At 38.3% G+C, this 15,733-nt stretch overlaps 1 protein-coding gene across 4 annotated transcripts; it reads left to right on the top strand.

Annotated features, from left to right (window-relative positions):
* LOC18784615 lies at nt 272-14,723 on the top strand. Of its 4 annotated transcripts, none has more exons than XR_002270062.1 (17): nt 272-756; nt 1,184-3,868; nt 4,172-4,631; nt 5,820-6,048; nt 6,526-6,690; nt 6,909-7,181; nt 7,303-7,548; nt 8,274-8,666; nt 8,771-10,171; nt 10,340-10,396; nt 10,965-11,393; nt 12,033-12,256; nt 12,772-12,905; nt 13,107-13,376; nt 13,473-13,651; nt 13,798-14,003; nt 14,081-14,723. XR_002270062.1 is itself a non-coding variant. In XM_020556439.1 (16 exons), exons 1-16 carry the CDS (start codon nt 372-374, stop codon nt 13,900-13,902), a joined length of 7,635 nt encoding a protein of 2,544 aa, XP_020412028.1. In that variant the 5' UTR covers nt 272-371; the 3' UTR covers nt 13,903-14,723. The 4 variants fall into 4 exon arrangements, 2 of the variants coding, with proteins under 2 accessions (XP_020412028.1, XP_020412029.1); XR_002270063.1 differs by having other exon boundaries at nt 14,069-14,723; XM_020556439.1 differs by having other exon boundaries at nt 13,798-14,723.

Genomic DNA, 15,733 nt, shown 5'->3' with positions numbered 1-15,733 from the left:
TGTTGGGACTCATAAATGCTACGTAGGCAACTAACGGAGAGATCTAACGGAATCCCTAACGGCGGAACCACATTGTAACAAATTTAAAAGATCAGGATATGTGATTGTAAAAATTGAAAAGATAAAGACTAACATATCTTAAGAGTGTAAATATAAGGTACTAAACTGTAATTAACCCTTTTATTTTTTTGGTTGGAGGATGCAATTTTCTTTGTGTCGTTTGATGCAGACGACGTCGTTATCTTCGTGCAACAAATACACGCACGCGCACATTTTACCGTGTGCTCTGCTCTGGTCCTTAAACCTCTGCGTTCTTCCTTCTTCCTTCTTCTGTTCTTCACTCACTTTGTCCTCTGAAACCCAAAAACCCAATGCCAGACGTAGACCTACCCTCAGCCGTGGACCCCACCCACCACCTTCCTCTCCAATTCCTACCATCCGACCCAACTCCTCCCGCCCCGACCCGATCCGATCCACCCGGATGCACCCTCGACTGGCTGCCGGACTTTCTAGACCTCTCATGGGTCGCCTACGGAGCCTCCTCGCTCCTAGTGATCTCCCACTTCCCCTCCCCACTCTCCGATGCCGAAACTGTAATAGGACCCATTTTCCGTCAAATCTTCGAGCTCTCCGGCGACCCCTCGTCGGCAGTCGAAGCCGTCTCTTGGTCCCCGTCCACGCCCTCGATCGGTGAGCTAGCTGCCGCGGCTGAGAATTGCGTTTGGGTGTTCTCGCATGATTCGGCCAGTTCCAAAGGTGCGTGAGGGTTGGAGGTTGTTTTAGTTTGGTTACTGAGAAATGGGGTGAAATGTTAAAGGTTTTGAATTGACAGCAAGACTTGAGTGAATGTCTAGTAACAGAAGGTGTGTAACTGTCTGCAGTAAAAGTTCCATGTTTCCTGATTGGTAGCTAAGAAAATTGAGATAGAAAATGAGGCGAAATGTTGAGATTCCGAATTGGCAGCTGGAATTTGCATGTATAGTAAGGAGGATAAATGTTATAATTTTCAGTTTGGTTTATGAGAAAACGAATGAGGAGAAAACAAAGTGACCTTTTGATTACAACTAGTTGAAATTATTATGGTTTTCTGCATTCCTTAAGTAATTTATATGCAGTGCATCTGGATTCTGTTCTTAATTTGGTTTGTATGTCTTAAATTTCAAATCTTTTTACTCATATTCAGGTTCTTTTTGTTGGAGCCAGAATGCAGTACTTGTACAATCTACAAAGGTCGAGGCAATGAGATGGACGGGCTCAGGGGATGGAATTATTGCCGGTGGAATTGATGTGGTTTTGTGGAAAAGAAATGGCAGGTCTTGGGAAATTGCTTGGAAGTTTAAAGCAGACATGCCACAAAGTATGGTCTCTGCAACGTGGTCTGTTGACGGACCTTTTGCAACTGCAGCTTATCAGACTAAAGGATTGTTGACCAATAAGGCTAGCAAATGTGTGCTAGTATGCCAACGTGTTGGAAAATCTGGTTTTTTGACATCCGAGCTACATCATCCTCATCCGATCTCAATGATTCAATGGAGGCCATTAACAGGAAGTTTTAATAGAGATGCAAAACATCCACCGAGGCAAGTGTTACTCACGTGTAGCGCAGATGGAACTGCAAGGTTATGGTGCGAGGTTGATGATGGAAGGGGAAGAAAAGTTGGTAAGGACATTAATGACCACAAAACAATGAGGTGTTCATTTTCTGTAGCCGCTGTAATTGAGATAAATCAGGCACTGAATGGGATTCTAGGCACTGATATATATCTGATGTGGGCCACAGAAATTGGGGGAGTACATAAAACTAGTGAGGGAGCTAAACAAATTTTCTTTGGAAAAGGTTATGAGCAAGATCAACCTGGTAACTGTGAGTGGTTAATTGGGTCTGGCCCTGGAATGTTGGTCAATTTCTGGGCTATACACTGTCTTGATGATGTCTCCCCAATAAGATTTCCGCGGGTCACCTTATGGAAGACACAAAAACTACAAGGGCTAAAAGGGGGACTTTCTAATTATAAAGATGGAATACCTCTTAATAAAGTTGTTATCTCGAGGAACTGCTTGTCTGGTCCACCAACATTATGTTCTTTTGTTCAGTTATTACCTGGTAATTCCTTGGTTTGGTCACAATTATATACTCAAACTTCAAATAATGCCGAGGATATATCCCTTAATAAATCTGGTACTGGGAACATCTTATCATGTTCAGCTGGTGGACTCTTGAATTTGGATGGTCATGCTGGAAGAATCTTACAAGTAGCTGTGCATCCTTATAGCTGCGAAGTTGAATTGGCTGTCTCTCTAGATTCTTGTGGACTACTTCTATTTTGGTTTTTTTCTACCATTTCCAACTGCATTTTGGGCCGTCCAACACTAATTCCAACATGGGAGCTTTGTGGGAAACTTGTAACACAAGGATCATGTTCCAAATATACAAGCTTGAGGTGGGCACCGTCAATAGTAAATGAAGCAGTTGTTCTTCTTATGGGACATGCTGGAGGCGTTGATTGCTTTGTTGTAAAATTCCATCATAATGAGGAAGAAAGTATAGAGTGTCACTACTTATGCACAATACCTTTTACAGGTCATGGTCCATATGAGAATGGTCCCACTAGTATCTTTTCAATTCCTTTGCCTTCGACTTGTCATAAAACCCTAAAATCTAATAAATTTATGCTTTTGGGTGTATGGATGAATGGGTTTCAGGCTCTTTCTTGGGAAATCACCTTGCATTCTTTTGATTTATCAAGAAGCTACTGTGAGTGTCAATTTGATGCTGGAAGTGCTCCTGAAGGCAGTATGTGGCGATTTGAAACTACTTTTGCCAATGAAAGATATTGTCTTAATGTAAAACCTTGCTCGTCAAAGATACCAGATCCTCACACGCATGATGATGTTTCAAGTTTTGCTGTGGTCTGTCCGGGTAGATTGATCCGTATAGAAAAAAGTTTGGCTTCTACTATTGATCGATGCTGTCCTCCATATATACTGGCTACAGGCTGCTCTGATGGTAGCTTGAAATTGTGGAGGAGTAACATGGATAAGCCATCAACACCTCAAATTCCATGGGAACTTGTGGGTATGTTAGTGGCACATCAAGGACCCATTAGCTCTATATGCTTATCGGATTGTGGTCGTAAGATAGCAACCATCTGCAAGGAGCTTCCTTCAAATACTATTAGTACTCTTTGTATATGGGACCCTGTACTCCTTGCAGATGCAGGGACTTTTATGTTAGAGGATACATTATCCTTTGGTCAAGATCTTGTTGCTTTGAATTGGCTATACTGTGGAAATGGTCAGTTACTGCTTGGAGCCTGCACACAGAATCAGTTGCAAGTATATTCTCAGCAGCGTTGTGGTGGTCAGACTTTATTAAACTCTGGAAAATTATTAAAAAAGGACATCTGGGTTTGCATTGCGTCTACTCGTACTTTCCCTCCCATTTATGACTTCTTTTGGGGCCCCAGAGCAACGGCTATATTTGTTCACAATAGTTACTTTTGTGTAAATAGTCAGTGGCTGTTCCCTATAAATAAGAAACATCTTGCTAATGCCGATCCAAATTGCCCGGATTATTTGGGTAGAATGGAAGAAGATATTGATTCTACGGTGTTCATTGATTGTGGACTTGATCAATTCAAGAAAATATTACTTGGTGACAGTAGAAGAGATTGCAAGTCCGGTATACCATTGGAGATTGATTTGAAAAAGGATTATCTGTCCAGCAGCTTGTTTTTAGCAAGGGCTCAACTGAAGTGTGGTTCGGCTACCAAGCTAGGTTTATGGAACATGCATGAAGTGATCGAGAAGTTAAATGGATCTCTGCCAGTTTATCACCCAGAGGCCCTCTTTATGAATATCTATTCAGGTATTATTTCAGTAGTTTACTTATTTTGGTGAAGTAGCATATCGTGTTAGAAACCAAGAACTAGAATAGCATTTTTAAATTCAGATGTTCAACTGAGTTATGTAATACTGGTTAAAATCTTCCATCCACTGCCCCCTCTCTCTCCTCCCTCCCTACCTCTCTGCGTGTCTGTTTTTTCTCTGTTAGCAGTTTCCTAATGTTGCCTGTTTGGACTTCTTAGATCACTTTTTTTTTTTCTTTTCAAGTAAGCGTGTTTCTAATATTTAATTATGTTAATAAACATGGAATCTGTAATGTGTCTAGGAAATTGGAAGCGTGCTTACATTGCTCTGAGGCATCTTAATGAGTTTCTTTCTTCTAATTCTTCTCCTGAGAGGAAGTATAGCCCTGCAAAATGTAGCATTTGTGTTCCACAAATTCCTTTGTCAAGTTTTTTTGATGCACGTATCTCAGTATATTCAAATGACAGAGGATTTCAATGGAGCGGTGATGCTTCTCTAGTTACTTCATCTTCTCAGTTTCAAAGAAACTTGGACCAATTTACATACAGTTTGGACTCCTATGCTTCCAGTAATCAGTTGAATTCATCCTCAACAAAAACTGAACTTAGTGACTTTGTTGAGCCTTTTGAGAAGTTATACAAGTCAGCGGCTATAAGTGACATGGAGAAGATTCAAATTCTTTCTATTATAGATCTTCTTATTGAAATGACTAATTCACACTCTGGTTCTGCATATGAAAGTCTTGATGAACCTGGACGGAGGTAACTCTGACTTTTGTTGACTACATCCTTTCTGTATTTTCTATGTGAATCATTTTTTCAAATATAACTGAAGGTGCATTCACAGTGGACAAGCTGTCCACTGAAAACAAAACAGTGAACAAACTCTAATTTCTAGCTAAAATACAGTATAATTACTTTACATCAAAACAAGCAAAACTGGATTTTAAGTGACAACAGCCTTCCAATTTGCATACCTAGACAAAATGGTATGTCCCAAAACCCTAAAGAAACCAAAACGGATAACTATCCCACAATACCTCTGCACCCTCCCCTCTATACTTTTTAGAGACCCTTATATTTTGTTCCATACACACCCTACAAAACTCAGCCAATACAAACAATTTGTTAAAGCTTCTGCCTTCCTTCCCCACCAAATGCCCTATGCTTCTCAAAAAGCAGTGAATGCATGTTACTGGAATTACGGATACTTTCCAGAGAATTTGTGAGATTTTGTGATTCGTAAAGAAGATCTGCTGAAAGATTTTACTTACTAGGTTCATGTTGTTTTATGTTCTGGTCTTTTTTCCTTAGAATGAAATGTTTAGTTAATTAAACTTTTGATTAGATAACCTGTTGACTACTGAAGACTATGCATTCCCAGTCCTGTTTTGCTAGAAAGGATGGAATGGAACTAAGATAAAAGGTATATCCAGTTGTTTTATTCTGCTCCTGTCCTGTGTAGGATGCACACTAAGGAAGATATCCAAATGTAGGATGCAGTTTGTAAAGAATTCCAAGGATTTGTTAACCTTGATTAGCTTGTGGTTTACATGAATCTCATGTTTATTTTTATTTTCATTATAGAAATAGTCTTGCATCATTGTTTGCCCTTAAAAACTGTAATTCAAACCTTTATATTCTTGGGTGGTTACATGCCACAAATCTGACATTTGGGGATGTTGTAGTCCCTTACAGGTTTTGGTAAAATTTGAAAGATCTTTTTGTTTAAGTTAGGTAAAATTATCCAACTATAACATTTGAGCTATGGTGAACTATTTTCATCTAGTAGTGTTGCATATAACTATACCATTTGCCCATAATTTTCTTTAAATTGTTTAATTTACTGTACTTTTGATATCATTATTCTTGAGAATGATTCTAAAATTGTTTTAACTTCTTTTTTTCTCCATTTCTGTTATTTTATTCTTACATATTCATTCTTTGTAGGTTTTGGGTTGCATTGAGGTTTCAGCAACTACATTCTTTCAGAAAGCATGGTAGATTGGCATCTGTGGAGGAGTTGGTTGTTGACTCCAAGTTGATTGGATGGGCCTACCACTCTGATTGCCAGGAAAACTTATTTGGGTCTTTCCTACCTAATGATCCATCTTGGCAAGAAATGCGGAATCTGGGTATTGGATTTTGGTTTACAAATACAGCACAATTGCGTTCAAGGGTAATACTTTAATTTATTATTCTTAATATTTCTTAATGCACTAAACTAGGAAAATAGCACTCTTTTTATGTCACCAGAAAAGTTGGTTCTTTCTTTCCAATTTCCGAAGCTGTTATCTGGGCCAAAAAAAAAAACAGAAAAAAAAAAAGAAAAAAAAGAAAAGAAAAAAAAGCATAGTAGCTAGACCTGTTTGGTGTGCATTCATTTTCGTAGGATATACATATGCATGGTGTTGACCAGTGTACCAAGGGAAAAGAAATTGATTTCCCATAAGCAATGATAAGTTTCAAAAGGCAGTTATTTTGTTTAATCTTTATTTTTGTGCAGTATTTTTGGTTATCTACTTATCATTATGTTTAAGATCTCTGAAGACTTTATGCAGCTTCATTATTTGTGCTAGAAATATAAAGATTAAAATTCTCTTCATGATGTTATGCAGCTTTGACTGACTCGAGGGTTTTTTTTTCCTCACTGTAGATGGAGAAACTGGCAAGATTGCAGTATCTAAAAAGGAAAGATCCTAAAGATTGTGCATTGCTATACATAGCACTGAATAGAATTCAAGTTTTGTCTGGCCTTTTCAAAATTAGCAAGGATGAGAAGGATAAGCCCCTTGTTGGATTTCTCTCACGTGATTTTCAGGTTAAGTTATAGTCTGGTTATGTATGTATACATTTATTTACAAGAATATGGAGAAGAAAACTTTAGAAATATTTCTTCTTGAGGTCCTCGTCCTTGTTGTGACTTTTCTTGTCTTCATTTCTTGGTGCGAGTCTGATATATATCTCCCCCCGCCCGATGTCAAGCTAATCATTTGATGGTAGATTGTCTTAACATGCATCCACATTTTATTCTTACAGGAGGAGAAAAATAAGGCAGCTGCTTTGAAGAATGCATATGTCTTAATGGGGAGACATCAACTGGAATTAGCTATTGCTTTCTTTCTGCTTGGAGGTGATACTTCTTCTGCTGTCAATATTTGTGCAAAGAACCTTGGCGATGAACAGCTTGCGTTAGTGATTTGTCGGCTTGTTGAGGGGCGTGGTGGACCACTAGAGAGACACTTAATTACAAAGTTTATGCTACCATTTGCAATTGAGAAGGACGATTATTGGTTAGCAAGCCTTTTGGAGGTGCCTTGATTTTAAATAGTTTAACATAAGAATTTTTATTAAGAAGACACTACTACGGTATATGTCATATCCATGGTTTTTCAGATGTCATACCTTACAAATGACTCTCCTTGATTTGCAGTGGGAGCTGGGGAATTACTCTCTTTCTTTAATACACATGCTTGGTTTCCAAATAAATTCGGCAACTGAGAAGTATATACTTTCGTCCAATGGTGTTGCTTTCTCAGACCCAAACGTTGGTCTGTATTGTCTAATGCTAGCAACCAATAATTGCATGAGGAATGCTGTTGGGGAGCGAAATATTGCAATCCTTGGCAGGTGGGCAATATTGACGACAGCTACCGCGTTAAACAGATGTGGGCTTCCTGTAAGTTTACATTTTGATTCATGCTGTTATTATGTGGGATGATATTTGGTGGATGTGAATGTAGTGTTTTAGGTGAGTTTGCCATTTATAAAAGGTTCAATGACATTCTGAAATGTTGGCCTATATTATTGTCTCATATTAACCTATTTGTGAACTCCATAATTTATAATGCGTGACCTTTCCCTATCAAACTAATGCCTGACTTTGACCTATTCATGAACTCCATGTATAGATTCAGTGCCCAGTTTATACATTGAGATGCTATAAACTGTACTAGTCAAAATGGTTTCTTGTTTTTGTACTGGAATATTTTGATCTTGTGATCTATAGTGAGTGCAATAGGTGCCATACAATGTGTCCCATATGGTACTTGAGGATCTTTATGATGAAATTATCCAAATCCAGAGAAGCCTTCCCCCAACTTCACATAATGCTCTTTGGTGAGAATGGCTTTCCATACCAGTTTACATATACTGAAGGGGTGTGGGTGCTGGGAATCCTTATAGAGCCTCCTAAAGGCATGCCAATTGGTTGTGCATTTTGCAGCTTTTGTTAGCTTTTATCTTTAGACTTCCTCTACTCTCCTAGGGTTCATACTGCACTGTGTTTTCTTAAAGCTTGTGAGGTGTATTTGGATTTTCATGTATAGGTGACTGATAGGACAATTCTCATGTTTTGTATATGTGAATGAAAGCCCGGGATTTATTGTTTCTTGTTACTGTTAGCTTGAAGCTTTGGAGTACCTTTCATCTCTGCCAACCATTCGTGGGGATACAGATGAAAGGGGTATGTCAGATCTTGGGCATTCTGAAAATCTACATGCAATTCTAAATCCTTCTCCAATAAATTCGTTCAATTGGTTATCAAGTTATGTGGCTTGCGATCTGGAGTTTCAAGGCAAATTAGATTTGACACTTCAATACTTATCAAAGTTGGTAAGAGAGCATCCAAGCTGGGTAGATATTGCTTTTGGATCTTCTGAAGCTAGTACATGTGTAAAGGGATACGAAAATCATGAATATGTAAAAGTTCTTGAATCTTTCCAACAGAAATTGTACACGGCAGTTCATCTGTTGGAGCAGAAGTTTTCAGTGGTTCCCTTCCATCTTATTAGCCTGGTACATTTTTAGACTGTGCCTTGATCACACCTGAGTAGTTTGTCTGGCATGAAATGATACATTTTTAGACTCTCTGATCATATTTTTCCCCTTCCATTCTACAGATTTTAATATGGCTGCAAGATCATGGGCTATGGTTCGTTGGATTTGATATATTACATGGATACACTTCTCAACATCAAGAGCTAGATAAAACCCAAACAGTTGACAGATTCTTATCATATGCTCTTATGCATAAGCCACTTTTGAAGGCCACCAGAGAAACTTCCCTTTTGTTTTCACGCGTTATTGGTGCCTGTGGTATAACTTGCTCTATACTGAAGTCACATTATATTGAAAACAATGTGTCTGGCGATAGTAGATCTATGAGGTTAGATTCATTGGGGTATTACTTTCAAGGTCTTACACTGTCATTGCAGAGTTTAAGGGCTGCTTTGAGATTTGCCTTTTTCTCCTCAACTGAAGATCTCACCATGAAACCCCTTGCAGTCATTGATTTGATTGAGTATTATGTACAGCTTGCATATGCTTGGCATCGTAAAAACTCAAAAGTTCTCTTACTATTGGTGCAACCCCTTATGATCACATTTACTAATGGGCATACACCTTATGAAGTTGATATGATGACTCTCAAGAAACTCCTTCCCCAGATTCAAGAGGTTGTGGCTCAAAATGTTTCTAGTGATAATGTAAGTCTTCAGGTTTCTCAAGATAGGAATATAACACATTCAATTCCAGAAGATGAAAGGTGGCAAATCATAGGGGCTTGTTTATGGCAACACATATCCAGACTCATGAAACATAAGTTGAATTTGTTGTCCTATAAACTTGATGATGGTTGTTTTTCTGGTATACCCGATAGAAAACATTTTTCACGCTTACCTAGCTTTGCAAATTTACAGTCTGATAGCAATAGTGTAAATGAACTGATTGAACTGGTGTCCTTGAGCTTGCTTAAGTTGTTGAAGCCCACACTTGCACATGTTGCTTCTTATTATGTAAAACAGCTAGCATCACTTCTGCAGCATAAAATGGATTATGGGTTGCATGTAAGGACTCTTGTTTGGTTAGAAGAATCTAACCAGTGTCAAACCAGAGCCCTCAATCAGCATCTAAATCAAGATATTGTCAAATTGGACACAATAGATGAAAGACATGAATCTGACATGTTATGGGTTACCTGTGCTGATCCTAAAATGATATCTGAAAGTTTTGCTGAGGAAAAAATAAACTGGTCTCACTCTTTTGATCGTAAACCCTCTAAAGGATGGAGTAACATATGTAGAGGCATTACAACTGTAGATGAAACTGAGGAAATTCCCAATCATGAAGTTTCACTTAACAGTAGTTCTGCCAGTACTGAAGCTGGATCACCTGCTAAAAGTATATTTCGGGGTGGCCATTCTTTCCTTGGTGCCTGGCAGAAAGACACAACCCTTACAAAGGAGGTTACACATTTTCTAAACCCAAAAGAGATATATAAGAGAAATGGGGAGCTTTTGGAGGTAAGCTTTTATTCATTTCTTTCCTCTGTAACTTCTGGCAATCACAAAATATCAATTGATCATTGCATTGGAAAGCTTTGGTATTGACTTAGGGTTCTAAATCTCAGAAGAGAACATTTTTGGAGCTTTTGATAATATTTGACGGTAATTATTTTTTATCTGGATCAGGCATTGTGTCTCAACTCCATTGATCAGGGACAAGCTGCACTTGCAAGCAACCGAAAGGTAAGGCCCTGAACTTGAGCTCCATCTGGTGAGAATCCTTCAATTATTTTCAGATGACTTACCATATTTTTTGTCATATACTCAAAATGCTTGATTGTATTAGCTTGTGCTGTGCACGACATATCTCCTATATTTAGGTCACTAGAAAGAGTTAAAGACAAGGGGAAAAAAATTTACTTGGATACATGCAATATAACCAACTGGTAGGTTCCGAGTGTTGTTAAATCATTGCATACATACTTCTTACTACTGAAAAATGTGTCCTGCGTATAATAAATTGTTTAGTTTTGATCTTAAACTGAAGTTGAAAGTTCAGCTTAGGAAAAAGAAATTCAAGTATGCATTAGCTGTGTGAAAATCACTAAAATTGAACATAAGCTTTTTATTTTATGCTAGCTCGTACAATCAGTTTGCTAATTTCTCTATTGTAAAATCAACTCTTCCAGAAATGCACATCATGTGTATGGTTTCAACTGATTTTTCAATGGTATTGTCATGTTTGTATAGTTTGCATCCAGTATGGTAGCACATGCAGTGAGTAATTAATGTCAACGTCTTTCTGATTCAGGGAATATTATTTTTTAATTGGAAAGATGATGTGTCTTTTGGAGATCATTCAGACTATATCTGGTCAGAAGCTGATTGGCCACTGAATGGATGGGCTGGTTCTGAATCAACCCCCACTCCTACATGTGTTTCTCCTGGTGTTGGTCTTGGAAGCAAGAAAGGTGCACACCTTGGACTGGGTGGAGCAACTGTTGGTGTGGGCTCCTTGACAAGGCCAGGAAGAGATTTGACGGGTGGTGGAGCATTTGGGATTCCAGGTTATGCTGGTATTGGTGCGTCTGGTTTAGGTTGGGAAACTCAAGAGGACTTTGAGGAGCTTGTTGATCCACCAGCTACTGTGGAGAATGCAAATATGAGGGCTTTTTCCAGTCACCCGTCCAGACCTTTCTTCTTAGTTGGTTCTAGCAATACACACATTTACTTATGGGAGGTATGAAACTTTGACAATCTTTTAGATACTATTTGTATAAATTTCAAGAACTTGTAGATGCTACTTGCAATCTTTTACCTGATATCTGTATTGGGTTTCCTTAGCTTGTTTTGTATAAATTTTTTATAGATCTCAATAGAGCACGATAGAGTCTTTATGATATTTTGAATTGTATTATCATATAGTATTTTGCTTGATTAGGCTTTTGGCTGAGTCAAAAGTTTTTTGTCTGGTCACAGTTAACTAGTCTCTAATAATTTGTTGCTAGGGTGCATTTGTGTATTAATTTTGTTTTTGAAGACATCCAGAATCTCCTCAGAAAACATTTTACACCCCTTGTACTTGTGATTTATCTCTCAACAGATTGACCACCTTGTTTGGGAAACAAGAACTAAGCATGGTTTCATGGCAACCTATAATTTCATGGAAGACTTATATGTTATTTTGCACTGAACTCCAATCTATCCTGTGCTTCTTTGTTAATTATTCATTCCTAAATTTTACAATGCAGTATGAAGAAACTGTCTTCAAATACAATCATAATAAGTACTGTAAAGTGCACTTTTGTGAATGTTTTGCTGTCTTCTTATTGTTACCTTTGAGGACATATAACTAAAAATAAATTTTTTTTAAATGCAGTTTGGTAAGGACAAAACTACTGCAACTTATGGAGTGCTGCCTGCTGCAAATGTCCCTCCACCTTATGCTCTTGCATCTATATCAGCTTTGCAGTTTGACCACTGTGGACATAGATTTGCTACTGCTGCCTTGGATGGAACTGTATGCACATGGCAGCTGGAGGTGGGAGGAAGGAGTAACATTGGTCCTACAGAGTCATCTCTATGCTTTAACAGCCATGCATCGTATGTGTAATATGATTTTTAAAATTCTCAACACAATTTTAATTATCAAGTTCTTAAATATGTTTGGGAATAAAGTGTGGTATTATCCGGAATTAGTTTGAGCATTGCTTCAATATGTGGCTATAGATAAATCCTCTAAGATGTAGTGGCTGTAATTTTTGCTCCAAGCTTTTTCCTTTATGGGATGGCTACTTCCCTCTTATGATAAAATGAAATTACTCAGAAACCTGAAATTATTGGAATACCCTAGTCCTATTGTTTAACTTCAACAGTTAGCTGTCAATGTAAACTGTTGCTGCTTAGGTGGATTGTGGTCCATAACAAATGACCATTGTCTATTGACTTTGATTAATTGGGTAACCTTTTGCATCATGTTTGCTTAATTAATGTGCATCATTTGGCTGTCTAGAATTGTTTGACTGGATGTGTGTGATTATGTTGTGGAACTGTGGTTGTTAACGCTGAATTTCAATCGGGAAATTTCTTATTGTTTCCAGCTGTAATTTCATTTGCAGTGATGTTGCTTATGTTACTTCAAGTGGATCAATCATTGCTGTTGCTGGATTTAGCTCCAATAATGTTAATGTGGTTATATGGGATACATTGGCTCCACCTACCACCTCACGGGCTTCTATCCTTTGTCATGAAGGTCTCTCTCTCTCTCTCTCTCTCTCTCTCTCTCTCTCTCTCTCAAACACACACACACTCGCCTTACAATTGCTATTTCCCACATTCTAAGAATCTTACCCGTGCTCTGGTAGATTGCTTTTTCAGCCATAGTTATTAACTTTTTCTGTTCAGTTAATAATTTTTCTTCATCTTGTATATGCCTTGTCCTTTTTGTGTGAAGGTGGTGCACGCTCTCTTTCTGTGTTTGATAATGACATAGGAAGTGGCTCTATCTCCCCCCTTATTGTGACTGGCGGAAAAGGTGGTGATGTTGGACTTCATGATTTCCGGTACATTGCTACTGGAAGAAGTAAAAGGCATAGGCATTCTGATAAAGGTGAACAAGTCATGAAGACATCATCGAATATTGATGTGCATCCTGGGAATGGTACCAAGCTTGGGGAACAAAATCAAAATGGAATGCTTTGGTATATCCCAAAGGCTCACTCAGGTATAACCTGACAAATTTTCATGCAAGAGTAACTCTGTATTATCAATTATTTGTCCAATTATCATTTAACTTTTTGATGAATGAATCCGAATGAAGGGAGTGTCACCAAGATATCTATAATCCCAAATACCAGTTTGTTCTTAACGGGAAGCAAAGATGGAGATGTTAAGCTTTGGGACGCCAAGAGAGCTAAGTTGGTATATCACTGGCCGAAATTGCATGAAAGGCACACATTTTTGCAACCAAGCACTCGAGGCTTTGGTGGAGTAGTCCAGGTAGGCCCTTTGTTCATGCAATAATGTTATGACTTAAAAGTCTTATATCTGTAGTTAGACATGGTAAATGATTTCCGTTATGTCATAGACAAAATAAGTGTCATTTGGCCACCTGTACTAAGGTGACACCACATTCCATGTCACAGGCTGCTGTCACGGATATAAAAGTTGTCTCACATGGTTTTCTCTCATGTGGTGGAGATGGAACTGTAAAGCTTGTTCAACTGAAGGACCACCAACATCAGACATGATGAAATTGATTATAAGTTACATATGAACTCTTGGAAAATCATTCGTGCATAGTTTGACTGCGGAAAGCACTGAATATTGCTAAACTGCCCAACTGTTCAAGGTTGGTGAGAATGAGAGATACTGCCACATTGCTTGATTGTTGCTTGACACTAACATATACTTTAGTCAACTCTGCAGACATTTTGGATACCTACCACTGGTAATCAAAGCGACTTCTGAGGCTCAACGCTTCCAAACTTTGTACGTATTTTGATTAGTGACAACGGAGTATAAACCATACACTGCCTCTGCTTGAAGGTAGACAGGACCATACAACAGAAAAGAAATCTGATAGAAAGCGTTTTGGTATGTTTAGTATAACTCTTATCGAGCAACATTGTTTGGAAGGCTGGCATGATTGAGCCTTTTTGATGAAGACTGTTTGGTGTGTTTTCAATCTCGTTCTTCTGCGCTCCTGGATCTCGTGTGAAGCTAAAGCACAGGGAAGAGTTTCAAGTTTCCTGTACAATTTTTTTTTGTTCTTATACTTAAATTTTTGTGTATATAATTCTGGAAGAGCCAAGTTTACTCCTTTGTACTTGTAGAATCCTGGATTCTTTGAAATTGTGTCATATAGTTATTGTATATTAGGGTTGATGTAGGGAATTTTTAGAAACATGATGAGATCTGGATTTCCTGTGTCAGCAGTAAATAGTAGGGTGCACACTTTCTTCCATCCGAAGCATCTGGTTTATGTATTTAAGCCATGGGTTGATGGATGGAATTGTTGTCGCATCCAGTTTTTTAATCTCCCCTATAGATTTATTTGCGAGGTTATTCTCATGGCATTCAAATTGAGAGCTCCATTTGACAACAACCCTAATAGTGAACATTGACTTTTACCGTTACTTCTTCATTAGCTGTTTGAAAGTGCTTTTGCTGAAAGCTTACTGCCATTTAAGCCCACGGATAAAATGCAAAACGAAAAGGAAAATGTGTCGAAGTCTATGGGCAGAGCACAAAGCAAAATAAACGCGTGGCACTAAAAGAGCTCTGTTTGTGTATGTGGCATATCAAAACTGGGCTTAGTTTGCATGGCCTGACTGCAAAAGTCAAAAAGAACGGTGAATTTTCAAGGGTTGTGGTCTCTCTCTAATTTATAATTTCTGTTGTCTACCTCCCTCTCTCTCTCTCTCTCTCTCTCTCTCTCTCTCTCTCTCCTGGTAGCTTTCAGCAGAATGCTTCCATTTTGCACCTACTGGAAACTTGAATTTACATCAATCAGACTCTTACAAGTCACATATTAATTAGGCAGCCATACACTTGGCCATAAAACAATGGGCTCACACACTGAAAACTCCCTCCATCTGCCTTGTTATTCACTTCATTTAGGTGAAAACAGGATCATATACAAAACAAAACACTGTATTATACACATCTGACAGGCCCACTGGATCAAAATCTTGATCACTAATTCAAGTTAAAATCTTGGCCTTCACAAACATGGGGTCCACCTCATATGCTCCAATATGTAGTCTTTCATTCATGGGGTCCACTGTAGATGCCCATTTTCGTTCATATTTATCTGTTTCATAGGAGAAGCCGAAATGGTTGGTTGGTCGATTTAGAAACCACCCCCAACCTCCTTACTTACTTGCCCTTAAACACTGTTCCCTCTAAAAACGCTAAAATAAGCATATCAAGGGTCGGTAAGAAGTTCGTAGCTAACAGTTACTCTTTCAAGATTGTGCGTTTGAATATTCTCTATTCCAATATCGCTAAAATAAAAATATAAAAGAACAGATATGTGTTCAATCCTATCCTATGTTACATGTTGGGTCCATCACCGCC

The sequence above is a fragment of the Prunus persica genome, chromosome G2 (assembly GCF_000346465.2).
Source record: "Prunus persica cultivar Lovell chromosome G2, Prunus_persica_NCBIv2, whole genome shotgun sequence".
Classification (NCBI taxonomy): Eukaryota; Viridiplantae; Streptophyta; class Magnoliopsida; order Rosales; family Rosaceae; genus Prunus; species Prunus persica.
This window is presented reverse-complemented; position numbering and strand designations above follow the sequence as displayed.